General features: G+C 42.4%; 1 protein-coding gene across 1 annotated transcript in view; it reads left to right on the plus strand.

Annotated features, from left to right (window-relative positions):
• LOC111339840 (uncharacterized) overlaps positions 1 to 12,237 on the plus strand; it is a 72,850-nt gene that overhangs the window by 59,687 nt on the left and 926 nt on the right. The window contains exons 68-84 of the mRNA XM_088728981.1: positions 338 to 755; positions 1,101 to 1,515; positions 1,711 to 1,856; positions 2,330 to 2,688; positions 3,469 to 3,796; positions 4,180 to 4,351; positions 4,979 to 5,091; positions 5,165 to 5,649; positions 6,604 to 6,784; positions 7,038 to 7,225; positions 7,339 to 7,590; positions 8,053 to 8,318; positions 8,717 to 9,020; positions 9,862 to 10,063; positions 10,629 to 10,819; positions 11,350 to 11,492; positions 11,696 to 11,828. Of these exons, the coding sequence (XP_088585107.1) occupies positions 338 to 755; positions 1,101 to 1,515; positions 1,711 to 1,856; positions 2,330 to 2,688; positions 3,469 to 3,796; positions 4,180 to 4,351; positions 4,979 to 5,091; positions 5,165 to 5,649; positions 6,604 to 6,784; positions 7,038 to 7,225; positions 7,339 to 7,590; positions 8,053 to 8,318; positions 8,717 to 9,020; positions 9,862 to 10,063; positions 10,629 to 10,819; positions 11,350 to 11,492; positions 11,696 to 11,828 (4,296 nt within the window). The remainder of the gene's footprint in view (positions 1 to 337; positions 756 to 1,100; positions 1,516 to 1,710; positions 1,857 to 2,329; positions 2,689 to 3,468; positions 3,797 to 4,179; positions 4,352 to 4,978; positions 5,092 to 5,164; positions 5,650 to 6,603; positions 6,785 to 7,037; positions 7,226 to 7,338; positions 7,591 to 8,052; positions 8,319 to 8,716; positions 9,021 to 9,861; positions 10,064 to 10,628; positions 10,820 to 11,349; positions 11,493 to 11,695; positions 11,829 to 12,237) is intronic.

Below are 12,237 nucleotides of genomic sequence, written 5' to 3' on the forward strand. Positions count from 1 at the left end.
CGTCGCCGACCTTGAATAATTCTGTTACCTTAATTATTCTGAAATTCCATTTGCTTCTTAAAAAAAATCTTCGATTTTCTCTCGTACGGAGGCTAAGATGTAGAGGTCTGATGCTTTACCATCTGTGCCTTAAGGAACTTCTACTAAGCGAGACAGGTCACATTGGAAGCGCAAATTTGACAAGCGGCCAGCATACCCTAAGGATTTCTTATTTGTTGGGGAATGGTTTTTTTGGTTCCTGGAAAATACACTCTGGTTTCTAGCAAAGTCGTTTTGGCTCTTTTGGTGGGATTTGTTCAATAAAAGCTTTCTCTAAGCGTTTTTCTTTTTTAATAAGGTGCTTTCAAGTGGTCGCCAAAAGTGGTTGCAGCTCCTCGAATCCATCAGCACCCGTAAAGCGGCTGTCGCAGGTGGTGTGGCCATGGCAGCTGCGTTCGCAACCTACTTAGGTCCCTACTCGTTCAATTTCCGCCGAGATATGTTGACAGTGCACTGGCCCCAGTGTTTGGATGAGCGCGGTGTGATGTTGGTGGTGGACAGCTCTGGTCCGCACGGCAGTGCAGAGGTGTTCATGATGGAGCAGTTACGGACTGTTCGGAGCGCTAAATTGACTGAAGGCGAACAGGAAACAACTGAAGCACAGTTGGAAACAGTTGCAGCACAGTTGGAAACAGTTACAGCACAGCTGGAAACAGTTGCAGCACAGCCAGAGGAAAATCCGAATGAAGAAGAAGGAAAGGATCAGGAGATTGAAGGTAATGGTAAACAACACCTGAATCTTCTCTCCAACAACGCAAATCTTTAAGTCATGATACTTCATGACAAAAAATTATCTTTCAAAGTGGCAGCCTGATTCCCCATGGATCAACGATTGCCTCTTGCTATGATGAGGACAACGTTAATGCATACACGTTGGGATGTAAATTGCTAAAAATCCCGAAAAAGGGGGACAAGCGTGTTGGAAAAGTTCAACCCGCTTGTACAGGAAATAATTCCAATTGATTGGTAGAGTAGAAAGTTTGACTAAGATCTCAGATCTATCGACTCTCGGCCACGCTACCTGTACTCAGTTATAAGTATCCTGTTTTGTTTTGTCGTAGCTGCGAATACAAACGACACTCAACCAGAAGGCGACTATGAAAGACTGCACAGCGCAGAAATAGAAAAGCAAGACGTGGAACAAAGCGAGAAAGAGGATAACGGTCCACCAGCGGAAAAAGAAGGCGAATCCGAAGAGTACATGATGTCTATTGGTAGAGATCAAGCTTTGCGTCAAACAAAATTGACAGAATACGATTCCTTTGTTTTAGCTGTACTCAAGCTTCTTTTGGGCGAAAATCACGTGCGGAGGCTCGTCACCAAAGGAATGGGTCCAAGAAAGATTGAGAACGCAGTCTTGTCAAAGTCGTCATGGCAACGTGTCCCTCTGCTTGTGGACCCTTACGATAAGGGACTTGAACTGATTAGGATCATCGAAGATGGAGAGAACTTGCTGGAGATTGATTTGGCGGAGAGGTATGCAAATAGTATGTATTTTGAGAATGCAATGACTTGAACTGTGAATACTCCACAACATCTTATACAAGGAATTCTCTTATCGCAGAAGTGATCAAGTCGCAACTAATAACACAGACATGACTTTGTAAATGCGTTCAATTTTTCAGTATTTGCAGTAACAAAAGGTATCAGTCCTTAATTTTCCACTTTCAGTGATCCTTCTGCGATTCTGAAGATTGAAAAAGCGATAACAAGTGGTACAGCTCTGGTGTTGTACAATATCGATGGCGATATTGACTCGCTGTTCATGCCTCTTATTTACCACATCACCACATCCATTAGTGAAGAGACTGAAAAAGGTTTGATACGGTCTCATATTTGGTACTTGTGCTTTGCATTAGGACGTTTTTCAGTTTTCCTGAACCGTGATTTGTTCTTCATTTGGTGTATTTAAGTAAAATATCTTAGAGGCAAGAAAACATAATTTCATTAGGAGATTTTGAATGGCTCTTGATTTTTGAATCCACGACTTAAAAAAAGATTCCATATTTCACAGCACAATAGCCAACAAACAAATGTCTGCAATGTACAAATGGCCATAACCGAGTTGCCCATACCCTCTGTTTGTTAAGGAGGGTTTGGGCGAAGCTTCTAATATGAATAATAATAAACAATAATCTTTAGAAGAAAGGTTTTTGATATTCCGGTTCATCATGTTTACTTGGCGCTTTATGTATTTTTCTTTGTTCTTTCCTGATATCCTTTAGCCAAGTAACCGTTAAATAAATTTTTTTAAGTTTTACAGTGATTCATTTCACCTGCTTGCTTCCAGCTTTCCAAATGGTAAAGTTCGGTTCCCGTCGCGTCATGTGTCACCCGGAGTTCCGCTTGTACCTGGTATCCAGATCCTCTCGACCGGCCTTCAGCACAGAAGTGTCTTCGATCACGACTATGGTGAACTTGCGCTTGGACGGGGAGGCTTTGGCTGAGGAGATCCAGATCGAGGCTTTTCACCGCGTGCAGCCTGAACTGTACGTAGAGAGCCGCAAAAGCTTGATGTTAATGATGGAGCTGTTGAGGCTACTGGAGAACATCGATAGCAAGTTGATGGGACTAGTCACAGCGCGGCAAGGGACAGACATCTGGGAAGAAACTGAGGTCATAGCTGAGCTTGTCAAATCTAGGAGTGAGGTGAGCGTTAGTCCTGGCTTGGTGGACAGGGCGTAATGGCGTGTAGGCAAGTCTGTGCTAAAGCAGCCGCTTAATCACTTTCCTTAGGAGAGCTTTTTTGAGAGAATAGTCCAATATATCGGTGTAAGCTTTTGAAGAGAGCTGAGGGTCGAATGGGACTTCAATTCCATTCGTAGTCTTGCGTGTTTCCTTTGATAAACATTGTTTAGATTGAAATTATCCTCAAACAATCTCTTAAGCGAGTGAAAAGGCTGCCTAAGTCGTGATTTCCTACTACCGAAGTCGCATCAAATTAAACTGGCATTTCAGGATGCCAACAGATAATACTATGAATAAAGGCTGATAGTTTCTAAAGAAACTGTTTGGGGCTGCGTCGGTGGGGGTAACGAAATGATTCCAATCTATCAACAAAGTTGAAATGGTAAATTGGTCACTGTTACGATTATAAAAGCTGACGTTTCGAGCGTTAGCCCTTCGTCGGAGCGAATAGAGGAATTGTGGGTTGTGTGTGCTTTTAAAGGCAGAAAATGGAGCTGCGTGATTGGTGGGAACATGGCAACGAGAAAAACACGAATAAATTAGTAGAATGAAAAGCGTTCGTTGATACCTGTGGGATTTAGGCTGCCAGTTCCTCTATTCGCTCCGACGAAGGGCTAACGCTCGTAACGTCAGCTTTTATAATCGTAACAGTGGCCAATTTACCATTTCAACTTTGTTGATGTATCGAAATTATTAGATAATACTATGACTCGATTTATCTGCGTCCTTTTTTCGCTCCAGGTTGCTAAACGTTTGACCCACACCTTGAACAACTTTAATAGACTGAAGAGCCTGCGCGAACTTTTCCAACCACTGGCCAAGCGCGCGGTGATGATGTTCTCCTTGTTGAGCTCCCTGTCCAGTGTACAGCACGAGTATCGCTTTTCCCTGGGGTATTTCCTGTCCCTGTTCCGGTCGGCAATCGGACGAGATGTGGAGCCATCCAAGGAGAAACTTGAATACGAGTCGGACGGTGAAGAAACCAAAGAAACCAGGAAAGAATCACGAACTACTATATTGATCAAGGCCGTTGAAGAGGAAGAAACGAACACAGTTGTTGTTGCCCAGGGTATGTCTTGCTCCTCAAAACGTTCAGTTAAAGCTGAAGCCAAACTAAGTTCAGTGTACAGTGAATTTAGAATCTAAGAATTTTAAGACCTTGTCGAAACTTTTTGCTTTACAACGTGTTTACAATATAACTATAGGGACAGGTTAGACATTGATTCTGGTTGTTAGGGATATCATTGAAAGTAATGAAAGGACGACATCATATTCAAAGGCTTTGCCATTATTAGTAAGCACATGGTTGAATATTACCAAGTAGTTTCCATTTGAAGTTTAGATCGATGCTAAGATCTGATTGTTCGTTGAATAAGGCAAAAGAGATAAATTTTAGCTGGCTCGTGCGTCAAGAGTATTGCAACTTACTTATAAATTTCTTTTATACCATAGGTGAAGGAGAGCAAAGTTCTTCTCGTAAGAGATCTCGGAAGCGAATGTCTGTTGTCCTTCCAGCGGAAGTACAGCTGCCATCTCCTGGCGTGGACTACACAGCACTCAGTTCCGAACAGAGTGATCAGCTCACGGACTCGCTTAGTCAGTCATTTTACCGCCATGTCAGCAGGTATTAGTCTTTGTAACTCCCGGTTAGCTCAATTAGTTAGAGCGCCGGACTGTTGTGCGGGAGGTCGAGGGTTCGAGCCCCGGCCGGACTAACACTCAAAGTCGTAAAACAATCGAGGAGAAAGTGCTGCCTTTCTATAATATAAAGAAATGGATAGACATTCTTGTCTTTTCGGATAAGGACGAATCAAGCGTAGGTCCCTTCTCCTGCATCTATTAATCAGTCAATTTGGTTAGGCGGGGGACGTTAAAGAACCCACTCACGAGATTACTGTGATGTGGTCTGGCATGTTTTACTGGGAATTGGGGGGAAGGGGCATCTTCAACTTCCTTTGATTCATTGTAAACTGCTACAAGCCGTCTGGTAAAGTCCCCCGACAGTGCTGTAAGAATAGCCCCGAAAAGCCCCATGGGGAGTGGCCATCTAACCTATCTATCTATCTAAGCTGCAAATGACTAATTCTTCCATCACGTTCCATCACCAACGATTTTAAGAAATAGGCGATTCAAATTTGTAAACTCTGAAACAAATGCTCCCCGAAATCTTTTGAATTTGTTCGCCAAGTTAGAAAAGGTATGAACAAGAGGTTGCAATTACAACTTTGTTGATTTTTTTTTTCTCTTCCAGGAGCATAGACCAACATCACCGTCTGTTGTTCGCCTCTTTGCTCACTCTCTACAAAATGGAAAAACGTGCTGAGAGCGGAACAACACAACTAGAAATCTCATTCCTACTCTCAGGTTAGACCACATTAAACGTCTGTCACCAGTATCTTATTCCTAAACTAACCTCCGCATCCCCTGCTATTTCCAGGCACGATTCCTTCCTCAATCCCCGCATTGTCAGACTTCGATCCCACTCTCCTTCAGCCGAGCTGGATCACGCAAGAGACTTGGGAGCTGGTTCTTGCCGTTTCTAGTTTTAAGGGTCCTTTGGACGGTATCTGTACTCACATTGCATCTAAGCCTGGCCCATGGAAGGACTGGTACGAAAGCGAGCGGCCTGAGACGAGGCAGCTGCCTGTAGAAACTGAAGCCACAGACGACACCACAACCTTGAGTGCAATTCATAAACTGTTAATGATTCGCTGCTTGCGACCTGACAGATTCGAGCGGGCTATGCGAATGCTTGTGGAGGATGAAGTTGGAGACTTGATGGAGAGAACTCTTCCGGAGTTTGATGAAGTGCTGTCCGGTATTAAGCACTCGATTCCAGTTTTTGTGCTAATGCCAGACCATACGACCGTGAACACGCCGTTCATGATTTCTCCAGTCGACAGCATACGGCGAATGGCTGAGGTAACGTATAGTAAATAATTGTACATCGATTTTATTTTCTGCGTCAATGGAGGTGCTTGTGCTGCACTTCGACTTTTTTCTTATTAATTTTCAAACCCTTCTGATTTCTACTTTCCAATGTCTTGATGTATCGTCGAATGGTGGAAAAAAAAAGGACTACAAATGCGAAAGTTTTCGAAAATTTTTAACCGAGAAAAATAAGATACACAGCATATGTATAGTACACGAATTGAAGCTTTTCCAGGTTGATGAAAGGAGATTTTCTTAGTAGGAGGTTTTTCATCAAATGGCACGTCTGCGACTCATCCAAAAATCACTCGTAAGGGCCAACATATCCGGACCAGCTAAGTAAGTTTGCATATTTACGAAAACTGTAGCAGTCAGTTGGAAAAATTCTCTTTTTACGGTTTTATTTATTAACCTACTTTTCGTTTGTGAAACTGTCAATGTAACAGCTTAAAACAGGGTTCGTAGATGGTTATTTCAACAGGTTATCGATTCGCTGCCATTAGATTCGTTTTCTATTCTAACAAACCCAACGTAAGTAATGACGGTGTACCATTATCTCCGGAGCTGAATTCACCTTAGCTGGTGGAGAATGGAAGACTTTTGTAGGGGGGGGGGAGTGGAGGTGTGGAAGACTTTTTTCGGGGGGGGGGGGCAGAGTGGGGGTTATCCGTCGTCGCCAATAGAGTATAAAAGGGGCCACGACAATTGACTGCAAATAAGGAGGGATCGTATGGATATTACAGAGCCTTAGGGTAAATCAGGTAAATTAAATCGTGACATAACCAAAATCCTCCAACCCCTCCCCCCCAGGCGTTAATAATGACTCATTCCTTAGCTAAGAGGGTTTCAGCTTGATTCACGCTCAATACAAACACTCAAGAACTACATTAGTGAGACTAAGGTTGTCTCAGCAACGATCACGACTTCTTCCTTTTATCATTCCAGGCTCACAATGTGCAGTGTCAGCAGATATCTGTGGGACACAGACAGGAAGAAAGCATTGACGTTGCCTTAGCAACCGCCGTCCGGACTGACTCGTGGTTGGTGATCGAGAACCTTCAACTGGCTTCCCGTCACTGGCTTGAGCAATTGTACAATCGTCTGTCCAGACTTCAGTTACGAGCAGGTGCGTTTAATTTTTGACTTAGATCTCGAGAACCTTAATATAGAAGCAGCACATATGTTAGACGCAGCATTTAAGGTATGTTATTACCTTAGGTAGAGGTAACGGACGTGGCTCCTGTAATTATTTAGCTTAAGAGTGTTCTGACAATGTTTTAAAGGAACTTCTGACTCACAAGCCGACGGCAATTTGTTCTACGACGCTATTGGATAGGAAGTAACTCCATTTGATATTTCTTCTTTTCTTCTTTCTTCAGAGACATCGTCCGCTCTTTCCCAATGGCGTGTTTTCCTGCTTTGTGAGCCCGCGGATCACTTACCAGTGGGACTTCTGTTGTTCTCGCACCAGTTGGCCTGGGACGTGGTGCAAAGAGAAGTTCCTGTATATCAGCCTCTAGAATCTACGGACCTGAACTTGAAAAATGTCATCACTTCCACACTTAAGGTATGATGGAAACTATTTCGTAGACACGGTAGTATTATGTAACGATCTTTTCCTGAACTTTTTTTTTTTTTTCTTTTTTTTTTCTTTTTTTTTTCTTTTTTTTTTCTCAACAGGCTGTTCCTCAGTCCTATTGGAAACAAGCTCGTGACCAGTTCCTCGCAGTTCGTTCAACTCTGTTTGGTCTGTGCGTCAATCACAGCGCTCTGCTTATGCGCCATCAGCTGGGAACGCGAGCATCCAGCTGTCGATATCCAGTTTCTACACGTGATTTACTGACGTCATTTGAGATGGTGATCGGCTGGGCCAAAAAGGCAGAGGGCTTAGGAGCGTCACAGTCCAAGGCGCTTTCAGATGTTATTGCCAGGGTAAGATTTTGGGCATTATTTACCTTTTTCGAAACCTAGAAATGAATGAGGACTTTCTCTCAACGCGATTCTGGTATTTTAGAGTTGACTCCCGGTTTAGCGATTATTCATAAGTTTCTCGTAGAGAAACTTATTCAACGTCGGCTGGTAAAAAGAGTACTTCAATTCATGATTAGGATGTCAAAGTTTAGTTAAATGAGCTGATGTTTGAAGTATTCGCCAGGCACATGGATAATGCCCAACGTTCGTAACACGAGCTGATATAAACTCGCTACGGTGGCATAGTCACCTCTGCTTTGATAATCATCTATGTGTTTACTTCCACAGGGATTTTTTCTATTGAAGAGTATAAATTGGGAGTGGTGAAATGTTAACGAAACCTGATGACTTATTGGGAACGAAAGGGAACAGGATCTACTCCCTTTTCGATTTAGAATTTCTCGATTGCTTAAACTCTTGTAGGGAATTTATGGCGGGAAAATTACAGACTCGTGGGATCGTCGTTTCGTGGAAATCCTGACACGGCAAGTGATAAGCGAGACTGCCCTGCAACAGCGCTCTTCGCTTACCCTCGGTTCGATAAGCTTACCAGTGCCACCGACTAATGTGGACCCGGCCGAATATGGCAAATGGTTTAGAGAGAAGACTGGGTCAGAGGACGCAGATGTAAGCGTCGTGAAGGCCCTGGGGCTGAATATCAGTGTAGAACGGGAATACAATGAAGCGCGGTGAGTTTGATCGTGGGGGCGATCAGTTTTTTTATTTCAGATTGGTTTAATACTTTCTCAAACTTTCTAAGTATGGGAAGAAAAGGCAATGATATTTGCAGCGGAACTCATTTCTCAACGAAGTCTTTAAAAGTATATTTACCCATGAATTATTGCCCAAATGTAACGTTATCGATCCTTATTTTAAACGAAATACGAGTTTAGCTGTACTTGAGTTTTGCTGATTTGTTTGCGGACCTGCAAGAGTTCATTTAAAGTACGTGACGATGGTTTTCGCCATTAAAATATTACATTGTAGGTCCCCTGTTGTATCAGTAAAATGGGCTGCCTTCTGCGCATCGTTCCATACAAAGTTATTAACTCGAAATTCTTAGATTACTCCTTTACTGACTTCACAGTGCCTCGGAATTTATTCGCAAATTGGACAAGCTGTACAGAGACATCAACAACACCACTGCGCTTTTTCTGGAATCCTCATTGGACAGCAAAGTCGACATGGCTTGCTTGCGTGCTTCAATGAACATGTGTCTTGAACAGCTCCCGACGTTATTAAAGATAGAAGGCGAGGGAGCCATGCCCGTCACTCAGCTTCTTCCGCGCGTGCTATCTCAAATGCGAGCCTTGTCAGTATACTCAGAGTCAGGAAGTAGTATCGGGAGCGACGAACATTTATCAGAGTCTATGAGCTACCTATTACAAAAGGTATAGTCATGTGACATTTATTTTTTGCGCAATGATGATGTAAATGAAGATGATAAATTTTAAGCCTGGTGATCTAAGTCAACGATGATGTTACTCAGTGAATGATACAGACATACTCGGAATAAAAGAACTCCGAGCAAGGCTGTGGTCAAGCAGCGCCCTGGCGCCTTACTTTTGCTATTGGGCGACTCAGGAATTTTAGTTTTTCATACGAAGCATATGCTGGGCACCCTGGATTTCACGGTTTTAAAGCACTGGGCTCCATTAAATTTTCCTAAGGGCACAGCTTTGCCGAGTACTCCCAATAGTAGACGAATCTAGGACCTTCAGATTAGGTCTTCAAAAGCTCTACCACCGAGCTATAGGAGACTCGTTGGAGGCTAGGTAGGTTAATTAGGTCCTAGGTGACAAACATCCTGCATAGTAAAGGATAGGTATGTCGATTTGTGATGCTTGTGCCCAATAATGATGTAAATGAAGAGGTGAATGTTAAGCCTTGGTAAAAGGGTTTGAGGGTGGTTGCTTTTTATGGTCCACAACCAAACCACGTCTCACGGTGGAAGCATGATTTGGATTTCGAGAAATTGTCCCCTGGATAGAGGTGTACCTTAACAATGGTAACTAATACAAAAGTTAGATATGCATTTTCTCAAGCAGAGCCATAGTCGTGAATCCGTATGGTGGTGTCAGGAAATGCATTCAAAGATTGAATGCTTACATTTTTTTTACCTAGTCAAGTTGTGACCTCGAAATGAAACTGTTGCGTTGTCTGTTTGCTTAATTTGAATTTGAAAACTCGTCATGTAATATCCTTTTTTCTTCTGTTTTCTTCTTCTCTCAGGAATGCCAGTGGTTTAACTGCCTTCTCTATCACATTCGACACTCTCTGCAAATTCTGGAGCAGTGTGTGTTAGGAGGGTCTCCAGCAATCCCACCATACTTAACGCGCATCGTTGATGCGCTTCAACAGGACATGGTGCCCAGTGACTGGTTGCATCCGCATGCTCAGCCCTCCCCCCACAGTTTAACATCCTGGCTCAAAGGTAACGCACACAGTTTACTCTTAGTAGAAGTTGTAATTTAACATTAAGTATAAATCCTCCTTTGATTGGCCTTAAAAGGGGCGAAGTCATAGTATTTTGAATGATTCTGTTTACTTTCATTGACATTCAACTTCTCAGGATTGGTTAGCTTTCACAACTTCGGCACTATATAAGCAAGCCGCTGAAGATCTTAGCAAACATATCAGCGGGATGTTATTTTGATAGAACATTAACATGTGTTGATTTCCTTTCATAATTTACAATGGAGTAAGTTGCAGCGAAACGAGAATAAAGCCAATCAGATATTGGAATAGAAAGGCTTCTCTTCTGACTCTTTCATGGCAAAAAGTACTCATCACTTAACAAATCATTAAACGAAATCTGAAGTAAACATGATAACAGAAATAAATTCCAAACTTATTTTCAACTCGTGTGGTTAATTTGCCTTTGCTGTTTTCTAAGAGTTTTTAACCTAATACCAACTTAAAATCGGTGAAAGTCCTTTCCTTTTTGATAAAAGGATAAGAAAAAATATTTTTACAAGTCATTTTCTCCATCCAAACAGACTTTAATCGTCGTCATAAGCAGCTTAGTGAATGGGTGCGACGTGGCGTTATTCCAAATCCAAACTCGGAGCCCTTGGTAGGGCGTGGCCAGCTGACCTCCGTTTGGCTTGGTGGCCTGGCCAATCCTGGAGCATTGATAACGTCATTGAAACACGAGAAGGCTGCAATGGTTGGATGTACCGTGGACGAGGTAACGTTATGCTGTTTTTTTTAGATATTGTGCCTATCATTCAGTTCAACATCTTTACGATGGGATTGAATCGATTTGAGATAATCACCATAACCAGCTCTTTTACCTTTATCACAATTGAGAAGTTGTTGGAAATGTGTGTGGAGGTTTTATTGATGATACATTTACGATAAACTTGATGGCTCGGAGGGGAGAGGAGGGATACGATATTACATCGCTGATTAAGCTCCAATCGGAACGGAGATTCTTAAATTGTACACTCAGATGATTCCGAACTATTAGCTGTTTACTATTTGCGCTGTAATGTTATCACTGAAAACAAATCGCAGGATTTGCTGTCTGATGAAATCAAATTCAACGTCTTAATTGACGGTACCGGAAACAGTCCTTAATGAATTCTTTCAATCTTTCCCCCTTATCATACGAATTTTATATTTTTCATCCTTTTTAACGATGCTGAAATTAAGATCTGTATATATACTGACAACAGATCGATGATATTTTATCGCATTTTGACTAATTTTTCAAAGGTGGAACTTCGTTGTTCCTTGGCGAAGTCCTACATGTCACGTGACAGCAGGAAAGATGAGACCGAGCAAGGCCTGGTCATCAATGGGCTGTACATTGAGGGGGCGTCTCTGGACCTCGATACAGAGTGCCTCGTAGAACCAACGTAAGTTTTGTCAAGTAGTTAAGTGAGTTCTAAATTCAGGAGAAATAGACGGTGCTTTCGCGGAGGTCAAAACGCCGTTGTTACCTTTGTTATGAAAGAAAACAAATATTAAATTGTGGAAATTGATGTAGCAAGTTAACTCTCTAAACAAATGAATGGTTTGTCTCACAACCTACTACTGCTGTTTTTCTCTTTGCCATTAGGTCGGCAATTTCATCACTACCAGACCTCTTCGTGTCCGCTGTTATACCTGAGGAAGAGGAGGAACCTGGATCGGATAAGAGAAACGAAGCTGAAAATTTGGAAATCTACCAGTGCCCCGTGTTTATGAATAGGGTATGTGTTACAATGGTTCTTGCTCAAAACTTCAGTTTCAAAAGATCAAGAGCGTTTTTTGTTCGCGTGATTTGTTTGTATTAAAGTTGGTAGACCGTTTGTTAGACTGTGGTTTCTATGACTTCAGCGGAAGTCATCATCAGAGTTTGGCGAGGAGTTGTTTGTCAGTCGTGATGTCGTTGGTCAGCTTCAATGCGTCGGTAAAGTTAGGTTGTTCTGTCCAGTTCGTGTATAAGTTAGGGACTTGAGTCGGGTCCAAGCCATCTGCTATACAGTATTATGAGTGGATGTTGCAGTTTTCTTTTGTTTTCAGGCGTCGCATTTTCCGGGTGAATATCTTGGTCGTAATTTGTATTGTATCTACGCCATACCTGACCAATATATAATTTTTTGTCACTTTTTCACCAAG

Source organism: Stylophora pistillata, chromosome 7, assembly GCF_964205215.1.
Source record: "Stylophora pistillata chromosome 7, jaStyPist1.2, whole genome shotgun sequence".
In the NCBI taxonomy this organism is placed as follows: domain Eukaryota; kingdom Metazoa; phylum Cnidaria; class Anthozoa; order Scleractinia; family Pocilloporidae; genus Stylophora; species Stylophora pistillata.